General features: G+C 49.5%; 2 protein-coding genes across 4 annotated transcripts in view; one reads left to right on the forward strand and one right to left on the reverse strand.

The window, feature by feature from the left end:
- Nucleotides 1-24,604, forward strand: part of KANK3 (KN motif and ankyrin repeat domains 3) — a 34,009-nt gene extending 9,405 nt beyond the window's left edge. Inside the window, exons 1-13 of one of the 3 annotated variants that reach the window (XM_044005455.1) lie at nucleotides 2,327-2,394; nucleotides 8,311-8,439; nucleotides 8,624-8,870; nucleotides 9,424-9,462; nucleotides 9,745-11,079; nucleotides 11,171-11,264; nucleotides 11,781-11,978; nucleotides 12,126-12,213; nucleotides 12,323-12,545; nucleotides 21,959-22,101; nucleotides 22,282-22,482; nucleotides 22,714-22,812; nucleotides 23,782-24,604. In XM_044005455.1, the coding sequence (XP_043861390.1) occupies nucleotides 9,429-9,462; nucleotides 9,745-11,079; nucleotides 11,171-11,264; nucleotides 11,781-11,978; nucleotides 12,126-12,213; nucleotides 12,323-12,545; nucleotides 21,959-22,101; nucleotides 22,282-22,482; nucleotides 22,714-22,812; nucleotides 23,782-23,862 (2,496 nt within the window). In that variant the 5' untranslated portion in view covers nucleotides 2,327-2,394; nucleotides 8,311-8,439; nucleotides 8,624-8,870; nucleotides 9,424-9,428 and the 3' untranslated portion in view covers nucleotides 23,863-24,604. Of the gene's footprint in view, nucleotides 1-2,326; nucleotides 2,395-8,310; nucleotides 8,440-8,623; nucleotides 8,871-9,423; nucleotides 9,463-9,744; nucleotides 11,080-11,170; nucleotides 11,265-11,780; nucleotides 11,979-12,125; nucleotides 12,214-12,322; nucleotides 12,546-21,958; nucleotides 22,102-22,281; nucleotides 22,483-22,713; nucleotides 22,813-23,781 lie in introns of those variants that run through there. The other 2 variants (XM_044005439.1, XM_044005447.1) reach the window with 2 other exon arrangements.
- A 212-nt stretch (nucleotides 24,605-24,816) lies between these two features.
- On the reverse strand, nucleotides 24,817-25,885 carry RPS28 (ribosomal protein S28). Its single transcript, XM_044005481.1, has 4 exons — nucleotides 25,763-25,885; nucleotides 25,541-25,588; nucleotides 25,284-25,415; nucleotides 24,817-24,885 (listed from the first exon to the last, which is right to left on the reverse strand). The coding sequence occupies exons 1-3, from the start codon at nucleotides 25,799-25,801 to the stop codon at nucleotides 25,293-25,295; spliced, it is 210 nt and encodes a 69-aa protein (XP_043861416.1). The 5' UTR covers nucleotides 25,802-25,885; the 3' UTR covers nucleotides 24,817-24,885; nucleotides 25,284-25,292.
- Nucleotide 25,886: the final 1 nt, after the last annotated feature.

Consider the following 25,886-nt stretch of genomic DNA (forward strand, 5'->3'; position numbering starts at 1 on the left):
ATTTGACTGATTCGGCCTCCCTGTTGTCCAAGGGACTCTCAAAAGTCTTTTCCAGAACCACAAAGCAAGAGCATCCATTCTGCAGTTCTCAGCTTTCCTTATAGTCTAGTTCTCACAGTCATACCTTGCTACTGGAAAAAACATAGCTTTGACTATAGGGACCTTTGTTGGGAAGGTGATGTCTCTGCTATTTAGAATGCTGTCAGATCAGCCGGAGCTTTTCTTCTGAGGACCAAGCTCCTTCTAATTCGATCTCTACCATTTTGGTTTTTTATTATGCCCATTTTTGCATGAAACTTTCACTTGATATCTCTCATTTTCTTGAAGAGAGCTCTTGTTGTCTTCTCTTCTGTTGGTTCCCTGCCCCCAGTTCCTTGCATTGCTCATTTAAGAAAACCTTATTTCTCCTTGCTCTTCTCTGGAACTCTGTATTTAGTTGGGTATATCTTTCCCTTTCTCCTTTCCCTTTCATTTTCCTTCTTTCCTCAGCTATTTGTAAAACCTTATCAGACAGTCATTTTGCTTACTTGCTCTTCTGTTTCTTTGGAATGTTCTTTGTTGCTGCCTCCTGTATAATATTGTGAACCCCTGTTCATAGTTCTTCAGTCACTCTACCTACCAGATCTAATTCCTTAAATCTATTCCTCACTTTCATTTTATATTCATAAGAGATGTTATTTAGGTCATATATATATATGGTCTGATGGTTTCCTGTACTTTCTTCCATTTAAGTCTGAATTTTGCAATAAGAAGCTCATTATTTGAGTCACCGTCAGCCTCATGTCTTGTTATAACTGACTATATAGAGCTTCACCACCTTTGCTTGCAAAGTATATAATAAATCTGATTTATTCATTTGCTGTAACCGATGGTTTCATGTATGAATGGTGTGATGTCGGCTGGTGGAGAACTTCTGTCTTCTTGGTGTTAATAGACCAAAATTGGCAGAAGTGGCAGAGAATCCTCCAATCTTCCCCAGTAGTGTATTTGGACACCTTCCCACTGAGGGGTTCATGTTCTGATATCTCTTTTATCATTGTAGTACTGTCCATGTTGTTGTTGGCAAAAACACTGGAGTGGTTTGCCATTTCCTTCTCTAGTGGAGCGTATTTTGTCAGAACTCTCCACTATGACTTGTCCATCTTGGGTAACCCAGCAAGACATAGCTCATAGTGCTGGGGGTGGGGTGGGGTGGTTCAAAAGCCTACAAGTCTGTAATTAGACAAGGGAAGTTAGGGCAGAACTGCACATAGGAGGCAATAAATAAATGCTTGTTAAATTTGGGGTCTAGACCTGAGGGAAGGAGAAATTATTTACAAGCCAGGCAAGCACTGGAGAAGATAATAAATTACAAGTCTAGCTTTGGCCCTATTCCTTACTAAACTTCTATTTTAGTCTGAGTCCCAGCATCTAATTCCTTGAATCTAGCCTTTCCTTGGGGTTTTATGACCTAAAGACTGAAGGTAATAGGGGAATAGGGTGGAAGTCATTCTGGAGGCCTTGACCCATTCTGCCCCTCTGGGGCCCTGGGATTCCTAGGGTTGGTTGGAGGAGAGAGGACATATAAATGCATACAGAAAGAATGAAGTGGGTAAGTATTAAAGGTGGGTAAGTGACTGGCAGGGCTGAGAGTGCCTCAGGAGGGTGGAGTTGAGGTGATTGTCTGAAGCAAGGCAGGCAGAGAGGGAGTTATCTGTGAAAGGAGGGTCTAAAATTCCAATCTGGGGCTCTCGAAGTCGTTTTGAGCGGGGCAGGGTTCTGGGCTCTGGAGGCTCAGTTCTGGGGTAGACTCTGGGTGCTGCCGTGGTCCCAAATGGCCGGGGCCAGCCTCTAGGCTGAATTCTGGTTCTACTTTAGGCTAGGTTCTGGTCTCTGCTTTAGGCTCCGGTCTTCAATTTGGGCTGTATTCTGTTTTCCATTCTGAGTTTTCTCGGATGGGTTCTGGCCTTGACTCTGAGCTCTAGTCTCCTCCCTGGACTGGGTTCTGGGCTTGGCTCTGAGCTTTGGGCTCCACTTTGGGCTCTCTGGGTCTAGTGGTGGCTCTCCCGTCACTGGGCTAGGTTCTGAGTTCTCCGGCAGGCGCTCCGGACAGACAGCTGTCTGAGGTAACCCTAGGACTTGGGTGGCTGGGTCGTGATCAGGCGGTCCGGCCAAAAGCAACCCACAGGGAGGGGCTTGTAACTCTGTCCCCTCCTCAGTTTGGGCTCAGGGAGGCACGATCGGCTTTCGGACCCCCCGCCCCCTCCCCTTTCCAGTCCTCACACTACTATTGGTCCTTCCGGGCCCGTACGGCTGATGATTGGCTGATGCAGTTGCCAGTTTCAGTCCCGGGTTTATTAAGGAGAGCATCAGCTTCAGGCGGAGGCTCCGGCGTCGGGGCCAGGAGCATTTCAGGTAGGAGAGTTTTGAATTGAATTCTCGACGGGACTGGAGGGAGGGAGACACGGGAGGATGGGAAGAACTGGGGGTGGGGATGTAGGGGTTGAGGGAGCAGGAGATGGGGGGGGAAGGTGGGGACCTAGGGTTGTATGTCTGAGGGCGCATGGACTGAGGATCTGGGGCGGAGAGTTGGGGGCGGGGGACCAAAGACTGTGGGGCTGCGCGGGAGAAGGCCCGGGGGAGGGGGGTGCGCCAGGAGTAGGTGACAACGGGGTTGCAAGTTCAGCCCGATTTAGGGAGTATTTCCTAGGCAGGTCGTCTTCCCTGGATGGTATGCAAAGGGTACAAGAGAAGCCATTGAGGGGACATCCCCGAAAGAACTAAGTAGCTGGGTAGGAAGGGTCTGCTCTATTGTCACCCCCTAGTAGGGGAGGATGCGGTTACCCATCCTTGTGACTAGACTGGGCTGGGGGGTGTAGGGGGAAAGTTGTTAAGACTTTGTCTTAAGGGAGGGAGGGGGCCGGCCTGAGTGTAGGGGGGGAGGAGGGTTGGAAGCCTCTGACCATCTTCCTGCTCCTTCCTCAGGTAAGGGTAGGGGCACAGACCTGGAAGCCTATATTGCACAGCTCCCTGCCAGGGGCTGGTACCAGACCTCCCCTGCTCAACCTAGCTGATGCTTGAATATCACCTATCTTTTTCCCTCAGCCCGGGAGAGCAGGCCTGGGGGGGGGGGGGGGGCGGCTAACCTCTCCGGAAGCTGGGGCCTGGGAAGCAGCCCCAGGGGCCCTGAGAGACAATGGGCAGGCGGATGAAGCCGCCTAGCTAGGAAGGAAGCATCTTTGTCCCTTCCGTCCCCTCCCACTCCTAGGGATAGTAAGGGAACTCTAGGGGGGCTTTGGACATCAATCCCTGAACAGGGTGGGGTCTCATTGAGGACCCTTCGAGCAGAAAGGGAAAAGTCAGGCTTTCTTCCTCTGATCCTCAGGTGGACAGTTGCAGACCTGCCCAGCCCCCTCCCCCAATTTGAAAAAACACCAGTCTTCAAATCCTAGTTCTTTTTTGCCATTTATCTAAGCTCACACACCCAGTGAGTCATTTTGCCTCTTGAGTCTCAGTTTCTCCATCTGTAAATTAGGGATCCTAATACCCACATTACTTAACTCTCAGGATTGGTGGGAGGAAAGCACTTTGGGAAACCTTAGAAGCGTGAGCTGTTCTAATTCATCCCCTCACCAACAGTTAAGGCCTTTCTTCCTCCTTCTTCCTCCTTCTTCCTCCTTCTTCCTCCTCCTTCCTCCTCCTTCCTCCTTCACCCTCCCCAACTTGTCACCCGGTGATAACATCAGTGCAGGATCCCAAAATAGCTGGCAGGGCCCTGGGAGTCATGATGGCCTAATGAGGGGCTCTCAGGCAGCAGCATCCGGCTTCCTTGACAGCCTAGGGCAGGGGGTAGGCGGGTAAAGCAAAGGAGGCTGTTTACTAATATTGGGGCTTGGAGCCCACTCTGATGCTCGAACGAGCGCTCGAGCACACACACACACAGACATGCTCCATAAAGTGATAGGGCGGGGAGGTGGGTGGTATCACATGACATTGACAGGCTGTGCTGGTGGTGGTGAGGGAGGGCTGTGTTCTTCACACATACATCACTGAGTTCACAGAATCTCAAACCCGGTTGGGACCTCAGAGGCCTTAATCTCCTCCTCCCAGCGACCCCTGACAAGTGGTCATGTAACCTCCGCTTGAAGAATTCTGGTTTACTATTAGAGACAGCTCATTCCAGCTGGAGGGACTGGCCCAGACCTCCTGGGTACAAATCAGGCCCCTGAACTCCTTCCTCCTCCCCGACAAACCCCAAATAGGCTCAGGCCCTGAGCTGTTACTGCCAGAGACTGATCAGCTCCAAGTATTTTTGGTCCTTGTTTCCTCTGGCCTTTGGCATCTGGACTTGCTGAGCCAGAGCCATCACCACTGGGGGGTGTAGGGGGGGGGGGAAGGGTCACTTGCTCTGGCCAGATGAAGGAATGCGGGCGGCTGGAATGAGCAGCCTCCTGGCTGGAGGGAAAGTGAATGGGGTCAGAGAATTAATTTGCCCAATTCAAGTGACATTTATCATGAATCTGTTAGATCTAGGGCCTCGGACCGGGGATACACATTTATATAGGTTTACAAAGCATTACACATTACAAGCCAAGACCATGCTCCCAAGGAGCTTCCAACATGACATCTAACTAGGGAGGAACAAGTAAACAAATAATTCTGCTACCAGGGAGTGTGAGAAGTATAGAGGAGAGAGAGGTGAAGGCACTGTGTCGAGAGTCATCCAAAGAGGTGAATTCTTTCCTGCAGCAGGCAAAGAGAAGGCTTCCTGCCATAGTTAGCACCTGAGTCAGCCCAGGTGAGGGTGGAGCCTACAGGGTTTTGGGGAGGCTGACCCTTGGGAGACCCCGCATCAGCATCCAGCTCTTGGGTGTAGGGCCCTCCCGTCCTTCCCCCTTGGTGCCTGCCTGTCCAACTTCAGGGAGCTGGCACATTTCCAGATGAGACTGGAATGTCTGAACTATGTATCACTAGCTTGGCCTGGGGAGGAATCTTGGTCCGTTTTTTCTATCGGCCCCAGCATTCCTGAACTCCCCCAGCAGGGCAGGGTGAACCCAGGTCCCAAAGACCGCCTTCTTGACCCTGTGGCTGTTTTGGCCATTTATACAGCTCAAGCTGCTGTTGCAAACAGATGTTCCAGCACCCTTGGCTTTGTACTGTGTGCTCAGCTGTTCTTTTTGGCCCCCTCCCTGATTCTGGGCAATGAAGTCACTTCTCCCATTTCCAGGATGTTCAACTCACGCATTGTTCCAGCTGGAAGGGCAGGGAGAGGCCAATTTCCTCACATATAGATAGGGAAAGTGGGGCCCAGAAAAAAGGGAGGGACCCCCCCCCCTGCAAGGCCAGTGCTACAGTTAGGACTGGGACTTGGTTCCGTTGGGTCCCAGGCTGAGGCTTTCCTTCTCTCCTGTCTGCTGAGAGTACTTGAAATAAGTGCCCTCGGAGGTTGGGTCTCTTGGGGACCCGAGGCTTGGGTGTTCTCTACTGCAGCCTCCCCACCCTCCCCGCCTAGATGCCTCATAGTGACTCATTTGCAGAAAACGTCCTTAGACCTTTCATCATAGGATCATGAGATTTTAGAGCTGGGAGGGCTCTTGGATGCTGGCTCACCCGGACCCCTTCCCCTATTTTCCAGATGGGGTACAGAGAAGGGAGGTGAATTACCCTGAGGTTACAAAGATTTTAATCATCTCATTGGCAATATAAGCTTGACTTCCTTTTAGAAGCGTGGATAGATGTGGTGACCAGTTAGTTCTAAGTCATTGAAATCATAGGGGAAGGAGGGGATAGGCATTCATGTAGTGCCTATTAGGTGCCAGGCACTGTGCTAAGTACTTTACAAATATGGTCTCACTTGATCTCATAGGCACATGAGATGCCAGTTTCCCTGGAATACTCAATTAACACTCCAACTCCAGGCTCATCTTCCTTGGACCCAGGAGGCTGGTATCCCCAAGAAGTCAGTCCCTTTTTTGGTCCAGCATGCCATTCTCCTGCTGCCAGAGAAGGTGGTCTTCTTTCGGGTACCCAAGCTGTTCTCTCTTTGATCACCTCCTTGTTGCTTCTTGTCAGAATACCTGGCTCCTCTGATCTTTCTGGTCTCCGACCCAAAGACGTTCAGTCCCTCCTGGCATAACAGGAAAGAAGGAAGAGTCACCTTCTGCTGTTGCTATATGGTTTAAACACTTCTCTCCATCATTGAAGTACAGTCTTGGGTTTTAAAACTGGAAGGGAGGGGCTGCTAGGTGGCACAAGTGGATAAAACACAGGCCCTGGATTCAGGAGGACCTGAGTTCAAATCAGGCCTTAGACACTTGACACGTACTAGCTGTGTGACCCTGGGCAAGTCACTTAACCCCCATTGCCCTGCAAAAAAACTTTAAAAATTAAATTAAAATGCTTATTCCTCCCCTCCCCCTACAATACCATGCTATCTCTCAAACAGATCACACATTCAAGCATAGTTAAAGGAGCCAGTTTTCTACCTGTGCCCATCTACCCCCTTGGTTCCTGGTTCCCTAATGGTGACACAAGTCCTTTTGGTATTCCTGCTGGATTCAGCAGTAATAGTTTTAATAATAATAATAATAATAATAGGGATGTAGAAGGAAGATCTTAGGTTTGGATCTGTGATTTCATCAGTGTGGGGCATTCCTGGTATGGAGACTCCCTCCATCCATGGAAATCTATAGCTGTTCTGTAACTTTTAATTTTAAAGAGTTTTCTGAGAAACTTTCTGAGAGGTTAGCTCACAAAGAGGTTAAGTGACTTACCCATGGTCACAAAGCTAGTAAGTGTCAGATTTTAAACACCTAGGGCTTCCTGACTCTAAGGCTGGATATTAGACCATGCTGCATCTCAACTTCATTTTTATTTTTAACCAAACCTGTGATTTAATTAGTATAGGAAACTCTCTGGGATAAAACTGTCTACCTGCTTTACAACTTGTGTGCCTGGGCATTGGGAAGTTAAATGATTTGCCAAGAGTCATTTAGAATAATAAATTTTTTTAAATGGGTGGTCATGGGGGCAGCTAGGTGGCGCAGTGGATAAAGCACCGGCTCAGGATTCAAGAGTACCTGAGTTCAAACCTGGCCTCAGACACTTGACACTTACTAGCTGTGTGACCCTGGGCAAGTCACTTAACCCTCACTGCCCTGCAAAAAATTTTTTTTAAAAAAATGGGTGGTCATGGTATACGGGTATGGGTGCTGCCTGCATCTGTCAACTGAGGTTTGGATCCAGGCTCTGCTGCTTGTCAACTGTGTGACCCTGAGCAAGTCCTTTCCCCTTTCTGGGTCTCAGTTTCTCCATATGTTCAAATGAAGGGATTGGACTCAATAGTTCCTAAGGTCCCTTCCAACCTCAGATCCCATGCTGATAGCTCTCATTTCCAGATGACTGGAGCATGCAAAGTGTTTTCTTTACAGAACCCTTGTGTAATAAATAGGTCCACTCCATTTTATACAGAAAGAAGCTGGGAATCTCCTTCCTGTAGCTAGAATGTTCCAGAGCTAGGAGTCAAACGTGGGTCTCCTGCCTCGAGTCACAGGTTCTTGCTGCAGTGGCCAAAGGCCCAGTGTGGGGTGCATGCTCTAAGTGAGCTCTCACTACGCTATGCTTCCTAGAGATATCAGATTCTGCCTGCTGAAGGCCCCTCCGTTCACTCAGAGCTCGGCACAACCTCTCTCCAACTTACCTAATTCTTTTTTTTTTTTTTTAATTTTAAGTGAGGCAGTTGGGGTTAAGTGACTTGCCCAAGGTCACACAGCTAGTAAGTGTTAAGTATCTGAGGCCGGATTTGGACTCAGGTCCTCCTGACTCCAGGGCTGGTACTCTATCCACTGCGCCACCTAGCTGCCCCGCCAACTTACCTTTCCAGCCCTTTCATACATCCCTCCCCTTCAGATTGGTTGTGATCCCTCCAGAATGGCCTTTTGGTTATTCCTTGAACATGGCCCTCCATCTCCTCTCTCCAAGCATTTGCACAGGCTGTTGCCTTGCCAAGAGCACAATCCCTTTTTGTCTCTCACTCTTAGAATCCCTTGTTTCCTTCAAATATCAGCTCAAGTAACGCCCCCCCTCCTAGCATGAGACTTTTCCTCTTCCTCCTCCCACCTGTCAGAGCCTCCCCTGCCCCATCACCATGTATTTATGTCATTAATATTTTATTCATGATCATACATAAATGTTGTCGTGTCCCCCCCCCCCCCAGGAATGTAAGCTTATTGAGGGCAGGGACTATTTCGTTTTCTTCTTTGTATCTCTAGCATCTGATGTAGTCTGGCACACAGATGGTGATTAATAAATGCTCGTTGAATTGATTTCCAGGATCCTGCCGGGGACAAGCCTGATGCCAGCTTGTTTCTCCGCCTCTTTGATGCTGAGAGAGGGCATCTGGGGAAGCCCCATCAGTATAGGAATCTTTCCAAGTCTCACCCCATTCTGCCCCTTCAGAAGGTAGGTCACCATGTCCTGTAGGCAGCCAGGTGAAGAGAAAAGGGGACCTGGGAACTCTCTCCACTGTACTTCCCTCAGGGACCCATAGCCTGGGGACATGAATGCTCAGCTCAGATGGAGGGACTGCCTTGGATGGGGGGGGGCTGCTCCCTTTAGTCTGGCTCCTCATTGTTTTTGTTTTCAGTCTTTAGGGGTCTTTGTACCATCTGATCCTCACGTGTCCCTGGAGGATCATTATTTGTAATTGAGTTGAGGTCACAAGAACACAGAATGTCAGACCTGGGAGGGACATCAGAGATCATCTGATTCCCCTGCAAGGGGCCTGAGGCTAGATTTCAAGTCTGAGAACTTGGATGAGGGAGAAAAAAAATCATCTTTATATTTACTCATCTCTGATGGAAATTGAGCATTTCCTTCCATTATAAACACAGGTAACCAAACATGATTCTGAGAAGGGGTCCACAGGCTTTCCCACATTGCCAAGGGGACCATGTCACAAAAAGGTTAAGACCCTCTGGACTGGGGCAGCTAGGTGGTGCAGTGGATAGAGCACCGGCTCTGGATTCAGGAGGACCTGAGTTCAAATCCAGCCTCAGACACTTAACACTTACTAGCTGTGTGACCCTGGGCAAGTCACTTAACCCCAAATGCCTCACTTAAAAAAAAAAAAAAAGACCCTCTGGACTAGGACTAGTTCAACTCCCCCTTCATTTTACAGAGAAACAAAATGAGGGTTAGAGATGGTTAAATCAGGGATGGATGTGAACTGAGGTCTTTTTGAGTCCACCTTGCCCCACTACCTCCCACCTCCCCCCCCACCCCAGCAGAAGCCTGTCTTAGGCCAAAGGGCCCCTAGTCCTGGAGGGCTGGGGAAGGACCTGCCAAAGAGCCCCTAGTTCCAGGGGCAGACTGGGAAGGACCAGGGTTAAACATTTTGTAAACCTGCTGGCCTCACCTAATGCCCTTTTTCCTGCTCATCCACAGAGACAATGGCCAAGTTTGCCATGAACCAGAACCTTCCAGGTGAGAGGAATTGGGGGCAGGGAAGACTCCCTTCTCTTCCCAAGGGGCTCAAGTGGTTGGGCTGGTGAAAGGGCCATTTCCCTTCTGTGACCAGGCTGGGGAAAGGGTGGGAAGGTGGTGCTTCCGCTAGTCCCAGCAGGGCATCCCTTTTGCTGTGCTGGATACCAGTGACCTCTGGCTTCCCCCTCTCGCTGGCCTTCAGGCCTGGTCCTGGATCTGTTTCATTTTTAGTCTCTAGCTCAGACTGTTGCTGGTTCTGAACCATGTATTTCTCCCCTGCAGACCTGGGCGGCCCCTTTCTATACAGGGACCAAGATGGTGGGGCTCGAAGTCCGTACTCGGTGGAGACTCCTTACGGCTTCCAGTTGGATCTGGATTTCCTGAAGTATGTGGAGGATATTGAGAGTGGGCAGGGCCTCCGCAGCAGAGCCCCACTGCCCACCCGCCGACCCCGGGGACCCCGGCCTTCTGGCCCCCGAAGTCCCCGAAGCCCAGGACCCTGGACTTCCACAGAGTCTTTAGCGAGTGAGGATGGGAGGGGATCATTGCAGGGCCTGGGGGAGTCTGGAGGAGCCTTGTCCCTTGCCCCAGTGCCTCCCCTTAGCCTCGGCCTCCTGCCACCACCATCCCCCCGAACAACCTCAGGGAGAAACCCCCGAGTGGAGAAGACGCTGCTGGAGACTAGTCGACGACTGGCTCAGGAGCAGGAGCAGGCGCCGGTCAGCATGGGCCTTGGCCCTGGGCTGGGCTGGAAGAGCCCACTGAGCTCCGGCCGCAGCAGCCCTGCCCCAGCTGCCAGCCCGGCCCAGCTACAGCATGTTCGGGAACAGATGGCGGCTGCACTTCGCCGCCTGCGGGAGCTAGAGGGCCAGGTGAGGTCGCTCCCTGCTCTGCAGCAGCAGCTTCGCGTCTTACGTGAGGAGAGGGCTCGTCTAATACAGGCTGGGCACCAGCTGGGCCCTGAACCTGAGCTGGAGCTGGAGCCAGACCCCGCATCTCGGCCTGGGAAACTGGCTGAGTTACGCCGCCTGACCGAAAGGCTGGCCACATCCGAGAGGGGGACCAAGGCCCGGGCTCAGGCCCAGGGCATTTCCCGTGAGACGGGCGTCTTAGCTGTGCCTGAGACCCGAGAAGTGGGCACCTCAATGGCGCTTGAGACGCAGGAAGTGGGCGTGTTGGCAGCATCTGAGAGCCGCGAGGCAGGCATACTGGCAACACCTAAGACTTGTGAGGAGGGCACACTGGTGGTGCCTGAGACCCTCGAGACAGCCACGTGGGTGACAGAGGAGCTTTTGGGGGTGCCAGACGCGGCTGAACGGGAACTAGAGATGCTGAAGAGCAGTCTGGAGCACCAGCGTGGGGTGAGTGCCTTCCTGCAGGGGCGACTCCAGGAGCTAGAGGCTGCTCAGCTCCACAAGGAAGAGGAGGCCCCGGCCCAGTTACGACAAGAGGCTGCCACCCAGACCCCCAGCCACCTGGGGCAGGAGACCATGGCTGACAAGGGCACACAGGCTGAGCTGGGACCCCCAGAGTGGAGTCTTGCGGAGGCTGCCCTAACTGTGCAAGAAGCCCCCAGTCCAGTGTCAGCTCAGCAGAGCAAGGTCACAGCCCAAGCTGGTAGGTTGGCTTACCCCTTGCCTTCCACTCTGCCTGGCTGTAGGCATGCCTGACGGTGGTGCCTAGTTCAACAAGCGCTCTTTGTCCTCAGGTACCCTCAGATCCATCATGAAGAAGCGGGACGGAGTGACAGAGCCCAGCTCTGGCCCTAAGAGCCTGCAGTTTGTGGGCGTCCTCAATGGAGAGTGAGAATCTAGAACCCAATTCCCTCTTCCCTGGGCTCTGGGTTCTCTGCTGGTTCCAAGTATAGAGTACTAGATTTGAAATCAGAGGCTTGGGTTCCAGTTCTAGCCCTGTCACTCACTAGAAGTGTGACCTTGGGAAAGTCACTTCCCATCTTCAGCCTTAGCATCCTCATCTACAAAATCAGGGGACTTGGACTAAGATCATCTCAAAGGTCCCTTCAGCTCCAAATTCTGTGATCCAGTGCCTGACTTCCCCTAGTTTAGATCCAGCTCCTCCCTTGTTCTGGGCTATAGCTTCCATGATTCAAACATGGAATGAATGGGCTTCCTGGTCAGGAAGGCTGGCCTGTGAAGATGCCGGTCCAGAAACATGGCATATGCCATGCCCAGAGATCATGTTCACTTCTGAGTTTAAGATTCTAGGCTCCTCTTTGGCACTTGGGGCCTAGTTACTTTCACCCTCTCCCAAGCTTCTCCTCTTTGCTTTCCTCCACCCACAAGCTCTTCTCCCATCAGATATGAGAGCTCCTCATCTAGTGAAGAGGAAGAGGCCAGTGACGGTGACAGTGATTCAGAGCCGGGGGACCCTGAGGGCTCCTCAGATGACAGCTCTGGCTCTGCCAGCCACTCCCCACCTCACTCCCCAGTGAGCGGCTCCTCTGGTGTCCAGGAGCAGCCAGAGCCTGGACATGATGCCCCTGACAGCCGGGAGAAGTGAGTAGGGCTGAAGGGAAGAGTAAGTCAGTTTCGTTCTGTTTCTGGGAGGGTCTCCATCCTATCTAAAGTCTTGCTCTGCCCCCTTTATACCCCATTAGGAGTCTCTTCCCTGTGCCTTAGGGCCCCTCCTCTTCCCTGCTTCAGGTTTGAGCTGAGTCCCCGCCTGAAGGAGGCCTGCCTGGTGCTCCAGAAGCAGTTGAGCCAGCCCAGGGGCAGCCGGGACCGGGAGGGGGTAAGTTCTCATTCCCCCCTGGGACCCCTCCTATCAAGCCTCTGAGGAGGTTAGCAGGGCCCTGGGCAAAATCTCCTGTTACTCTCTGCTTTCCCATCTGTCTTCACAGGCTGCCTGCACTTCACGCTTGGTGCAGCAAGAATGGTTTCGTGTGTCCAGCCAGAAGCACTCCCGCCCCGGGCCTGTGGCAGCCCTCCTGGCCACCCTAAATGCACACTCGCCAGCCTTGCTGGCCCACGTGGTCAACCTGGCCGATGGGAATGGCAACTCGGCCCTGCACTACAGCGTTTCCCATTCCAATTTTGACATTGTACGCCTGCTGCTGGATACGGGTCAGTGGGGCCTGGGGCCTGGGTTGAGGCATGGAGAGCAGGGCTGGGAGCCGGTCAGAGGCATGAGTCAATAGGTCTACGAGCTGGCCAGCAGCCCTGCGAATCCAGGTCTAGCTGGAAGTTGTCAGGGGTTTCCAATGAGCCCAGCCATCCTGGTCATGAGGGGAAGAGACACATAGTTCAGGGATCAGGGCCAAGGGATCAGGGCCAAGTCTGGTGAGGGGGGCTGAGAGCTGGGATTTACCACCACTGTCACTGCTCATTCTTGAGGGCTTCATTCCATTAGTTCTTTGACTAGCACATCCCTTGTGATGTGGAAGAGCATGATTCCTCTCTGCTGTTTGGAAGTTCACGTCCCTGGAGATGGGACCTTTACAAGAATGTAGAATCCAACACGAGGTGTGTTGTGAATTCAGACTCAGGGCTCCAGGAACTCAGAGGAAGGGGATCTGTTAGGGTCAGAGCCCAAGGGTTTCTGGATAAACCAGACTCCTAGGGCCAGAAAGGAACCTTGGAACTCTCTAGTGTAACCCCATTGCCCAAACAGGAGTTCTCTTTGCAATCTCCCTAAAAGGGAGCCCTCCACCTCTGCTCAAATAATTCCAGTAACAGGGAGCTCGCTACCTGGAAGAGTCATAGAATTCAGAAATGGAAAGGGGCATTCAATTCAGTAATTCAATTCAGCCAGCACTTATTCACCACCTCCTTATGTGCTGGACATTGTTTTAGGGGCTAAAAGATACATTATATTGGTGAGAAACAACATGTAGCAAGAAAATTAAATACTAAATTTACACCAAGTTAATTTCTGGGGGAGGGCACTATCAAATGAAGGGATGAGGGATAAGCTTCATTCATGAGGTGACATATAGATTGAGCTTTGAAGGAAGCTAGAGATTCTGAAAGGAAGAGGTGAAAAGGGAGGGAATGGGGACACCAACTGAGGCTGGAGATGGAACGAGTGTTGGCCAGTGTGACTGGATCATAGTGTGTGTGAAAGAAAGAAAACAGCCCATTATTATGTGCCACAGGCCTGGGAAGGTGGGCTGGAGCCAGACTCAGAAGAGCTTTAAGAGCTAAATAGGTTTGGTTTGGTTTTGTTTTGGCAGGGAAATGAGGGTTAAGTGACTTGCCCAGGGTCACATAGCTAGTAAGTGCCAAGTGTCTGAGGTAGGATTTGAACTCAGGTCCTCCTGAATCCAGGGCCAGTGTTTTATCCACTGTGCCATAGCTGCCCACTAAATAAGATTTAGATGCCAGCTAGTCTAGCTGAGGCAGCTAGGTGGCACCATAGTGCGCAGAGTGCCAGGCCTGAAGTCAGGAAAATTCACCTTCCTGAGATTGAATTCAGCCTCAGACAAGTACTGTGTGACTCTGGGCAAGTCACTTAACCCTGTTTGCCTGAGTTTCCTCATCTGTAAAGTGAGCTGGAGAAGGAAATAGTAAAGCACTCCAGTATCTTTGTCAAAGAATCCCCAAATGGGGTCCCTCCCCCTTGGAAGGCAGGGCCAGATCCATACTAGTGCCTATTCCAGGTATGAAATGGATGGGAGCTAGCAATGGGAGGACGGAATGTGGAGCTGGATGCCAGCATCTCCAGTGTGCCCAGACGGAAGAAACTAAGACTCAGAGAGGTCGCCTGTCTGGTGCTTCTTCTACTGTATCGTGCTACCTCCTTCCCATAGCCAGACCCTCACAGCTGGGGGAGATGTCCCAGGTCATCTGGTCCACCTTTCCCCAACTGCTGCATTTTACGCATGGGGAAACAAGCTGAGAAGAGGGGAAGGACTTGGCTATGGCAAGGAATTTCAGAGTCAAAGGGGTACCTCAGCAGACACCTAATCCAACCTTGAATGAAAAGAAATTCCCCACTCTAACATATACAAATGGTTATCTAGCTTCCTTTTGCAGGCCTCTGAAGAAAGGAAACCTACCACCTCTAGAGGTAGCCCATCCTCCCTTTGGATGGCTCCAACCCTTAGGAAGTTTGTCCTGACATCAGACCCAAATTTACTTCCTTGCCACTTCCACCCATTGTTCCTGGTTCAGACTTTCAGGGCCAAACAGAACAAATCTAATCCCCTTCCCACACAACAGCCCCTCTCATGCTTGAAAGCAGCCACCATGGCCTCCTGAGCTTTCTTTCCTTCAGAATAAACAGGCCCAGGTTCTTCGGTTGATCCTCATCCAATGTGGACTTGAAGCCCTTCACCATTTTGATAGTCTTCCTCTAGATCTACACACTCCCATTTTTCAGTGCTCTTAGACTGGAGCATGAGGCTCCAGATGAGGTCTGATGAGGGCATAGGGCAGGGGGACTGTCACGTGTCTACTGCAAGAAGCTAGGTCCTTCAGTGTGGGCCAAGATGGTGTTAACTTTTCTGGCTGCCAGCACGACACTGCTGGTTCACATTGTGTCTGCAGTCCTTTACTGTCGTTCACTTGTGGCCTACTCTTCATGACCCCATTTGGGGTTTTCTTGGCAAAGATATGGTTTGCCATTTCCTTCCCCAGATCATTTTACAGATGGGGGATACTGAGGCAAATAGCATTAGGTAAATTGCCCAGGGTTGCACAGCTAGTAAGGGTCTGAGTTCATATCTGAGCTCAGGTTCTCCTGTCTCTAGGCCCAGTGCTCTCTCCACTGCACCACCTAGCTGCCTTTGCAGTCCTCTATGCCAATTTATTATTATTATTTTTTTAAATAAAAGTATTTTATTATTTTCCAGCCATATGTAGAGATAGCTCTCAACACCCATTTATACAAGATTTCCAATTTAAAATTTTTTTCCCTCCCCTAGACATCAGGCAATATGATATAGGTTATATATGCACAATAAAATCAAACATATTTCTGTACCAGTCATGCTATAAGAGAAGAATAAGAGCAAAAAGGAGAAACCTCAAAACAGAAAAACAATGCAATTCTTTAAAAAAAAAAACAACCAGTCTATCCATGCTTCTCACCTCTTGTCCCCTTGTGAAATTGATTTCTTTTTGTCCCTAAAGTTAAGACTTTACATTTATTCCTGTGGAGTTTCATCTTATTAGATTTAGCCCAATGTTTTAGCCCCTCAAAAGTCACACTGTCATCCAGTGTATTTAATTCTACCTCTCAATTTTGTGTCATTTGCAAACCTGACAAGCCTGCCATCTATGTCTTTGATAAAAATGTTAAACAGCACAGGGCCAAGCAAAGATCCCAAGGAGATCTCCTAAAATGTTGCCATTGAACTAAGGACCCTTTGAGTCCAGTCATACGAGAAGTTCGGAGTCCATTGAAGAACTGTATTATCCTCTAACTCATATCTTTCTATCTTCTTTACATCCTCTGTACTTAATCAAAAGTGTGGCTGAAATCTAGACAAACTATTCTCATCTACTAGTTTAATGATCTTTTTTTTTTTTTTTAAAGGGAGGACGGGGCAGCTAGGTGGCGCAGTGGATAAAGCACCGGCCCTGGATTCAGGAGGATCTGAGTTCAAATTCTGACCTCAGACACTTGACACTTACTAGCTGTGTGACCCTGGGCAAGTCACTTAACCTGAACTGCCTCACTCAAAAAAAATAAAAATAAAAGGAGGGATGGCTAGGTGGTACAATAGATAATGTGTTGGGCCCAAAGTCAGTAAGACTTCTTCCTGAACTCAAATATGATCTCAGACATTTACTAGCTGTATGACCCTGGGCAAGTCATCTAACTCTGCCTCAGTTTCCAGATCTATAAAGTGAGTGGGAGAAGGAAATGGCAAACCACTCCAGTATCTTTGCCAAGAAAACACCAAATGGGGTCATGAAGTCAGCTACAACTGAAAACAACTGAACAGCAAAGAACCAAAAAAAAAAAAAAAAAAAAGGAAACAAGATCAGCCTGGCATGATCTTTTTCTTGATGAAACCACCAAACTGGTTCTTTGTAATCACTGCTTCCTTTTCTGGGTGTTCGACAGTCATCTCTTTAATGATTCAGTCCAGATTTTTCCCCAGGAATCCAAGTCAAGCTCACTGACCTATAGTTTGTAGATCCCAGTCTCTTCTGTGATAATCGGGGCAGCGTTTGCCTTTCTCTAATCTTGTGTACCTCTCCCATTTTCCATGCTCTTTTAAATATGGCTGACAGTGGCTCAGCCATCACATCTACTCATTCTTTCAGGACTCAAGGATGCAGTTCAGGGCCAGGTGACTTGAATTTATCCAGGGCCCTCTTACTAGTTCCCTACTCACCTTGTATCACACCTCCGTGTTAGTCATTTGTGTTCTGCTATTTCCAGTGAAACCCAGGTCTCCCAATTCCCAGTCTCTGTGGGTATTTATTTGGTACCATTCCTCCATCTCTGTACTATCCCTTTCTTGGTGATGAGGTCATCATTGAACACCAGCCTTCTAGGCCAGACACAGCAGGGTACCCTGCATTCTGTGCTCCTGCAGGGGAAGTTAGGGCTCAGTGGGAATCTCTAGGTTAACCTCGGGGAGCTTAAGACAGCTGGAGACACGTGGACAATGTGCTAAAGCAGAAGGCAATAAATATGGAGTAAGAGGAACAGGGTTGTAGTCCTGGATCAGCCACTGAGGGTCAGAACTTTAGAGCTGCAAAGTCTAAAGCTCAGATGACCTCAGACACCATCTAGTCCAGCCTCTTCAGTTTACACTTGGGGCAGCTTCTTCCCCTCTCTGTGACATTTCTCCCATCTATAAAATGGGGGAGGGAAGGGGTGGATTCAGATTCTCTTCTAGCTCTGAATCCTGTGGTTCTGTGTTGGAGTCCTTGCTCAGGCCATGGATAAATGAATTCCTCTGAGCCCCGGTTTTCTTACCTGTAAAATGCAGATGACAAAACACGCATCGTCTAGTTTTTGGGGTGCTTTGGACGAAAGCACTCTAAACCTTAAAGAATGATGGGGATGGGAGTTATTTACAGAATCTCTTGATGTCATCCACACCTTCCCATCTCTAAATCCTATGATATCTACATCATAACCTGTACAAGGTGCAATGCATGTGCTGATCTCTGTAGTTCTTGCCCCAAGATGAGTGAGCCCTTCTAAGGTCTGCTGAGAGAGGAAAACTCCCTTCCTTCCAGGCTCTTAAGGCTGAGAACTGAAGTCCTTGGGGTGGTGTCTGCTTAGCAGTTTGCCCTGTGAGCTTGGTACCCCACCCAATGGCACTAACATACTGGGAACTCTCCCTGGTGCTGACACTGCTCCCTGCCAATAATGGTGCCTCACCTAGGTTTCCTTATGTCTGCTTTTCCACTGACCCCCTGCCTCTCTCTTAGGATTCACTAATTCATGCAATTAACAAAAATTGATTGTGCCTAATATTTGCAAGTCATCATGTTGGGCACTATGGTCATTGGTCTCAAGGTGCTTCCATTCTTCTAGGCAACATGAGATTTAAGAGATCTAAATCTTTTTGCTTGTTTTATTTTCATTTTATAAATCTGAGCATGAACACCAAATAACCCAGATTTCCACATCTATAGGAGAATAGAAAAAGAGGATTGTATAGAAAACTGAAGGTCTTTTCTATTATGTACAGTTCCCATTTGTGGGACTTGCCCAGGGTCACACAGTTAATAAGTGTCAAGTATCTGAGGCCAGATTTGAATTCAGGTCCTCCTGAATCCAGGGTTGGTGCTTTATCCACTGCACCACCTCGCTGCCCCTCACACAGGGTTGTTTTAAGGCTAAATGAGATAATGTATGTAAAGTGCTATATAAAAGTTGGTGATTAAATGAAGGGAAGTAGTATGAGAGAGTGGATGAGCAGGTTGGAGTCACATCTTGGAGGGCCTTGAATGTTGGTGTTAGGAGTTTTGCATTGCATTTGCTAGATACTGGGAAGGTGCAAGAGGTTTGCATGGGGAAGATCCAATCAATTAATTAGTCAATCAATCAACAAGCATTTATTCATTGCCTCCTGTGTGTCAGGAATTGTGCTAGGCACTGGAACTACAGAGACAAAGATGAAACTGTCTCTGCCTTCTACAGAGGAATTCAACATCCTGTTATTTAGTGTCTGGGGCCTGGCAGAGATGGTGGCAATACTTGAGAAAGGGTAGGTTCTAAAGCTGGGAACCCTCGCCCACATCCATATACCCTATGTATTTTGGACACCAGCCCTCAGGGCCTCTCCTGGAGCTCATTGTGCATTTTCTTCTTCTTTTTTTTTTTTTTTGCTGGGCAGTGAGGGTTAAGTGACTTGCCCAAGGTCACACAGCTAGTAAGTATCAAGTGTCTGAGGCTGGATTTGAACTCAGGTCCTCCTGAATCCAGGGATGGCACTTTATCCACTGCGACACCTAGCTGTCCCCCTCATTGTGGATTCTCAACTCAACAAATGTCTACTAAGTGCCTACTAGGTGCAAGGCATGGTGTTCAGTGTTAGGGGACATAGTCCCTGCCCTCAGGGAGTTTATAATCTATCTGGGTGGGTGGAAGGGGAGAATATGAACACATATGGGACACAAAGACAGCTAATTACAACACAAAGTGAGAGCGATGGGGATGAAAGACAGTCCAGCTAATGTTCCTTGGGAACACTTTCAGCTGGGAAAGCTTCACAAATGGCACCTAAGTTGAGTCTTGAAGGAAGGGAACAATTTCAACAGGCAGGGGTGAGGAATCAGCACAGGAGATGACTTGCACTAATGTGTAGAGGCAAAGGATGGCAGATGGAGTTTGGGCAATAAGCAGCACAGTGGTACGGAACAGGCCTATGTGAATGGGAGGAATAAAGTGGCAAAGGGTAAGTTGGAGCCACGATGAGGTGGCCCTTTTCCTTGCCAAGGCCGACCCCCACCCCACCCCAACACACGCACAGAACCCGTTCTTCTTAGCAGGCTGCTTCCTCTGTTGTCCCCATGTTCATTTCTCCCTGTCTAAGGGCTGTTTCTCTACTGACTCAAAACATGCCCTCAAAAATCCCTCACTTGACTCTCCCATCCCTGCTAACTATATCCCTACTCTCGTTTGTGGATAACTCCTTGACAAGTTGGCCTATGATAGATGCCTCTGCTACCTCTTCTCAACTCTTACGACCCAGCTTCCAACCTCATCATTCAATACTGTTTTCTTCGGAAGTTACCAGTGATGTAATCTTCTAGTCCAATGGCCTTTTCTCAATCCTCCTCCTTCGTGACCTCTCCACAGCCTTTGACCCTGTTGATCACACTACTCTTGACTATCTCTTTTCTCTAGGTTTTTGTGGTACTACTCTTTCCTTCCATTTATCTGACCCCTCCTTAATCTCCTTTGTTGGATCCTTGTCTAAATCACGTCCGACCCCCACCCAGGCCCTCTTCTTCCCCCTCTATCCTATTTCACTTGGTGATCTCATCAGCTCCCTTGGATTCAATTATCTTTATGCTGATGATTCTCCAATCTACTTAAGCAGGCCTAAGCTCTCTGCAGGGTATCACATCTCTAAGTGCCTATTGGAGAGATCAAACTGGATACCCATTTAAAAGTCCTTATGTCCAAATTTGAACATTTCGTTTTCCCCAAACTCTTCCCCACCTCTACCCCTCAACCCCTTCCTAACTTCCCTATTACCCTTGAGGGTACCACCATCCTCCCAGTCACCTAAGTTTACCTAGGTACTGTCTTTGACTCCTCTGTCTCTCAGCCTCCTCCTCCCCCAGCCCCCATCCTATCTGTTGCCAGGGCCTGAATGATTTTACACTCTTAGTATCTCTCTTTTTTAAGTGAGGCAATTGGGGTTAAGTGACTTGCCCAGGGTCACACAGCTAGTAAGTGTTAAGTGTCTGAGGTCGAATTTGAACTCAGGTACTCCTGACTCCAGGGCCGGTGCTCCATCCACTGTGCCACCTAGCTGCCCCTCACAGTATCTCTTGCATGTTCCCTTCTGAGGCCCTGCACTAGGGTAGTGTCAGTGTCAGAGGAAACTGATTGTACCATGCTTCATCATGGTCCCAGCTTGCCTAATGACACGATTCTGGGTTGTTTTTCTCTCTGTATAATGAGGGAGTTGAACTATATCCTCTTTTAAGGTTCCTTTCCAGGTCTGTGAGAAACTAGGCATCCTGACTCTGGTGGCTTCCACCTCTCCCAAAAAGTATAATGGTTAACATTTATACTTCAAGGGGCAGTGAGGTGGCGCAGTGGATAGAGCACTGGCCCTGGATTCAGGAAGACTTGAGTTCAAATCCAGCCTCAGACCCTTGACACTTACTAGCTGTGTGACCCTGGACAAGTCACTTAACCTCAATTGCCTCACCAAAAAAACCAAAAACAAAAACATTTATACTTCAAGGTTTGCAAAGCACTTTTAAAGTACTCTCTCATTTGTCCCTCAGAATAACCCTAAGATGCTATCTTGCCGATTTTACAAATGAAGAAACTGGGGCTGAGGTTAAATTACTTACTTGCCCAAGGTCACACAGCTAATAATTGTCAGAAGCAGGATTCAGCTTCAGATTTGTGACCTAAAGTCCAACACAGTCTATTTACTATCCTACCTAAGCTGCCTACCTCCTTATGCCCATAAAAAGTACACCTCAAAATTCAAAATTTCTTTAGTCTCTTAAAGATACTAATGGGGTCAGAAATTATGCCTTATTAGCAATTACAACTTAGTAAAGACCTGTTTTATCATATTCGTCTTCTTCCCTGACAACAGGTTTTGACAAGGGAAAGCCACTTGGGCATGGTTGGGGTGTGTAAGGAGGTTAGAGAACATGGCTCAACTTTATTCCCCCTTTCAGCAGCTCTGGTCTTAGTGACTGAGTCTTCTGTCCTTAGTGGTTATCTTGTTTATCTCTTCACTATCCAGCATTTCCGGGGCCATCTAAGCCCACTTTATCAGATCCCTCCTTAATGCTCTGAATTCTAGCTGTGTGCTCACAGAGGGTCAAGTGCAGACTGAATGATCATTTCTGCTGGGCATATTCTAATGGGATTTCATGCTTTGGAAAGACTGGACTAAATGATTTGAGTACTCCCCAACTCCAAGACTCCACAGGTGCTCCTCATCAATTGAGAGAGGCTCAGGTGGCTCAGTGCACTTTAGACTAGAAGCAGGCAAACCAGTAATTGGCTTACAGGCCAGGATGGAACTTGAAGCTGAGGCAGAAAGAAGGCACCGCAATTACACCAATTCGAGCCCTATGAGATATTACTGCCTCAAAGAACTTAGTATTCCAACCCCAGGGCATTTTGCTGGTGAGGAAAATGAGGGTCAGGATGGGGCAATAAGGTGGCATGGTCAGTAGCAGAGCTTGGACTCAGGAGGCCTACACTTGCAGTCCAGTGTTTACCTCAAGCACTGTGTTGAGAGGGGCTAGACTGACTGAGACCCCAGAGAAACTGTCTAGTAGTGTTGGCTTGCCTGACGGAGCAGTCTGAGATCAGAGGACGAGAGCCTCACTCCCATTCTGCCTTTTCTCCCTTGCAGGAGTGTGTGAGGTGGATCATCAGAACAGAGCAGGGTACACAGCCCTCATGCTGGCTGCTCTGGCCTCTGTGGATGGAGAGGATGACCTGGATGTCATTAGGAGGTTGTTCAGTTTAGGAAATGTCAATGCCAAAGCCAGCCAGGTGAGCCCCCGTCCCTGCTCCTAGGGGAATACACAATCAACACCCAAAGGGTCCACGTGAATCCATCCAGGCTACCCTAGGGTGTTCTAATAGTACTTCCTTATTCTGACTGGGTGACCATCTCTGGCCCTGGTCTGCTCCCTTCTCCTCTGAGCCAGGCCTCATCCTTGGTTTCTCCAGGCAGGGCAGACAGCCCTGATGTTGGCAGTGAGCCATGGACGGCAGGATATGGTGGCTGCCCTGCTGGCTTGTGGGGCTGATGTGAACCTGCAGGATGAGGAAGGTTCCACAGCCCTGATGTGTGCCAGTGAACATGGGCGTGTAGAGATGGTGAAGCTTCTCCTGACCCAGCCAACCTGTGACCAGGCTGTCTTGGACAATGTGAGGCTGGGGCCTGCGTGCTGTGCGGGGAGGAATGGGATTCAGAATACCACCCTCTAACTTGCCCAGAACTCTCTCGCTCCTTTTCTCACCTCTTCTCCCTTTCTTCCTGGATCATTGTGGGCCCATCCTATCACTCCCTCCCCTCCCTGAGGTGACACCCTCAAGAACTGTCAGGGTAGGCCTCATTCCCCAAGTTAGCATGTCCTGACTCCTTTTTTCCCCACAAAGGAAGGCACTAGTGCACTGGCCATAGCCCTGGAAGCTGGACAGGAAGAAGTTGCTGCTCTGCTGCACGCACACTTAAGCTCAGCTAAACCAGGGCCTTTGGTAAGCCACCTTTTCATCAACCCTACAAAAATTTTTCCAACACCCATTAAGTAACACCACGTGGAGGAGGCAAGACAAGGCTGACTGATCTTGTTAATGCTTTGGGACTTTTATTTGGCAAACTGGAGCAGTTAGTCTGAAGTCACATGAACTAGTACAAATATCATTGTAATCATCCAGAAAAAGGGTGAGGGCCAATGTGAAGCATTTCAAAGACATGATATAATTGGTGATTGGCTAGATGGAGGGTTGGGGAACACAGGAAATCAAAAACAACCAGCTCTTCTAGCCTTAGCCACTAGTATGGTGCTTAATTATTTGGGGGTTATTTAGTAAAGGGAGCAGCTGTTTTTTGGACGTCCAGATGGTGTTGAACAAAATACACTTGGACACACAGGGACTTTAGGAGAGGTTCAAAGGGAAATGGAATAAATCTATTCCACCATCATGGACTGAGGCCCTTAATGCCTCAATGCTGAATATGGGGAGAAAACATTTAAAATTTCAAAAGTAACCTTTTCTGTAGGGGAAAGGGAAGTCAGAGTGAAGCTTTTTTTTATTTTTTAAAGGATAGGGGACACAAACATTTGTAGACAAAGGAGAAGCAGCCAAGGGAGAGGCAAGTCAAGAGATCACATCTGGAATTGCTCCTAAAGTAGGAGAGGATGGGAGGGAAAGACAGGTTAAGATTTCATATTCCAGGGGCAGCTCTGTGGTGCAGGGGGGGCGGGATAGAGCACCGGCCCTGGATTCAGGAGGACCTGAGTTCAAATCCAGCCTCAGACACTTGACATTTACTAGCTGGATGACCCTGAGCAAGTCACAACCCCAACTGCAAGATTTCATATTCCATACTGCCTGTCATGAGAGGCTAGTAAATGGATGGGCTTATGATATACTGATGCTGAATAAAAGCATGGACTGACTATCCCAATCATTTCAATTCATAACTATAACCCTATCTTTCAGACACCACCAGCCTCTCCTGATTCTGAGAGCAGCGATGCTGATGACAAGTGTGAGAGCAAGCAAGATGCTGGACCAATGTGATTGGCCACATCATCTCCCTGGTCCCATCCCAGTTAAACATCATTTGATGCTCTGTTCTCTTTCCACTAACCCATTCGATAGAGAATAACAGCCTGGACCTGTATAGGCTCCAAATTAGTGTCCTACAAAGCACCTTAAAGTGAAAAGCCTTTACAAATTGGGGGGAGCAGGCACAACTGAACTCCAGGGTTCTCAGGAATTAGGGACTTGATCAGAAGATGGAAATAAAGTTAGCTCAGGGAAGGGTTAAAGTCACCCAGCAATAACTTTGCTTTCCCCAGTTCCAAGTTTATAAAAGGCCAACAGATCTAAAGAAAGAACCTCAAAAATCATCCCTAGTACTTCTCATTATGGGAACGGCTAGTTTTTTATTTTCTCCAAGTGTTCCACCCAGCCACCATGCCATTTAAAATGGTTTCTCATTCTTAGTTCCTTGCCAACTCTTACTGAAAAGCCCTCCAAGTCACTCCACTCAGGACTCAGAAGGGGAAAAGGATGGCAGCAGTACAAAGCACACCAATTGCATGTCTTATTGCAATGTCAGGCCTCCTTTTCTTTATGTACTCCTTTCTATGAGGTTTCTCCTGCTTTAGCTCTTGCAAGGCAGGAGCAAGTTAGCTCTATGGTCCTCACCCCAGTCCAAAAGTCCTTGAATAGCCCTGCCTCAGTACTGTCCTGTTCTGAGGTAGGAAGTGCCCAATCCGATCTGGGTAAATAAAAACTTTTCAATAAAATGTAATTATGTGGTTACCTTTTCTGATGTCTGTTTTTTGGGGAGAAGAGGCTATTGCAAGAGTGCTGGGCCCTGATACTAACTTACAAAACAACACCTGTTTTACACCCCAGCTGGTTCTGTCCAGCATCCCATCCTCCCCATTCGGGATTTCAAGATCCCAGGTACCTCAGAGTTCTACCTCATCACCCCACCTGGAGAAGGTCACACCACTCAACAGCTTAAGACAAAACTTTATTTTACATATCTCTTAGCAGTCCTTCCACAAGCAGCAGCCTAGGGGCCTCCACCTGAAAATAAAGTCAGTGTAAGATCTAGGGCTTCTCTAGGAAAAAACTCCAGTCATAACATCTACCACCGTCATCCCAACCTCCATTAGCCTTATTTTGACTTGTTCTGAGCCCTCTTTGCGTCCGGCCTAAAGCCAAGCCTGTTTTGGGAGCCCCAGGAGCACCTCCAGTGGGTATAAGCTGTTAGCCCGGCCCTCCTAGCTTGAACCTACAGCCTGTTCTCCCACATAATTGTGTGTGTGTGTGTGTGTGTGTGGGAGGGGGGTGTCTGGAGAAAGTCACTTCTCCCCGGGCCCCAGTTCTCTAGGGTCTAAAAGGGGGCAGGGCTCCATCACCGAAGAACCCGCTCCCCGCCTTCCCCCTTCCCCGGCTGCAGGGGCGGCTCGGCGGGCACTCACCGGCGGGTTTCACCGCAGCCTCCGGGCCTCTCGTTCCGACTCGAGCAGGGTGAGCACGTCTCCCTCCCGCACGGGGCCTTTCACGTTGCGGATGATGGAGCGGCTCGTGTCGTCCATGAACTCCACGCGCACCTGCATGGGAGGCAAAGCGGCCTCAGGGGCGTCCGCGGGGGCCGGCGGGGGAGCGAAGGACCAAGGCCATGGGAGGGGGCGCAAAGAGGGGCGGGAGCGCGCGGCTGGGGAGGCCGGGAACTTACCTGGGTGCACTGGCCCTGAGAACCGGTCCGGCCCAGAACTTTGGTGACCTGGGGACGGAGGGCGAAGAGTGTGAGACCGGGGCCGCCACCCGTTCGCTCCCTCCCTCCCTTCCAGGCCCCGGAGCGGCCTGGGCTCCCAGCCCCCCCTCGCTGGAGCCAGGCAGCCGCGTCTTGCCCTTCCTCCCTCCGCCCCGAGCCCCCGTCCCGGCTCCTGCTTCTCACCCGAGCCAGCTTGATGGGCTGCACGCGGCCGGTGTCCATGATGGCGGCGGCAAACAGAGGAAAGAGAGAGACGAGAGAGAGTCACGTGCTCCCTGGAGCCTTTTTATAGGCTTCCTCAAGCCCC

The sequence above is a fragment of the Dromiciops gliroides genome, chromosome 1, assembly GCF_019393635.1.
Source record: "Dromiciops gliroides isolate mDroGli1 chromosome 1, mDroGli1.pri, whole genome shotgun sequence".
Classification (NCBI taxonomy): domain Eukaryota; kingdom Metazoa; phylum Chordata; class Mammalia; order Microbiotheria; family Microbiotheriidae; genus Dromiciops; species Dromiciops gliroides.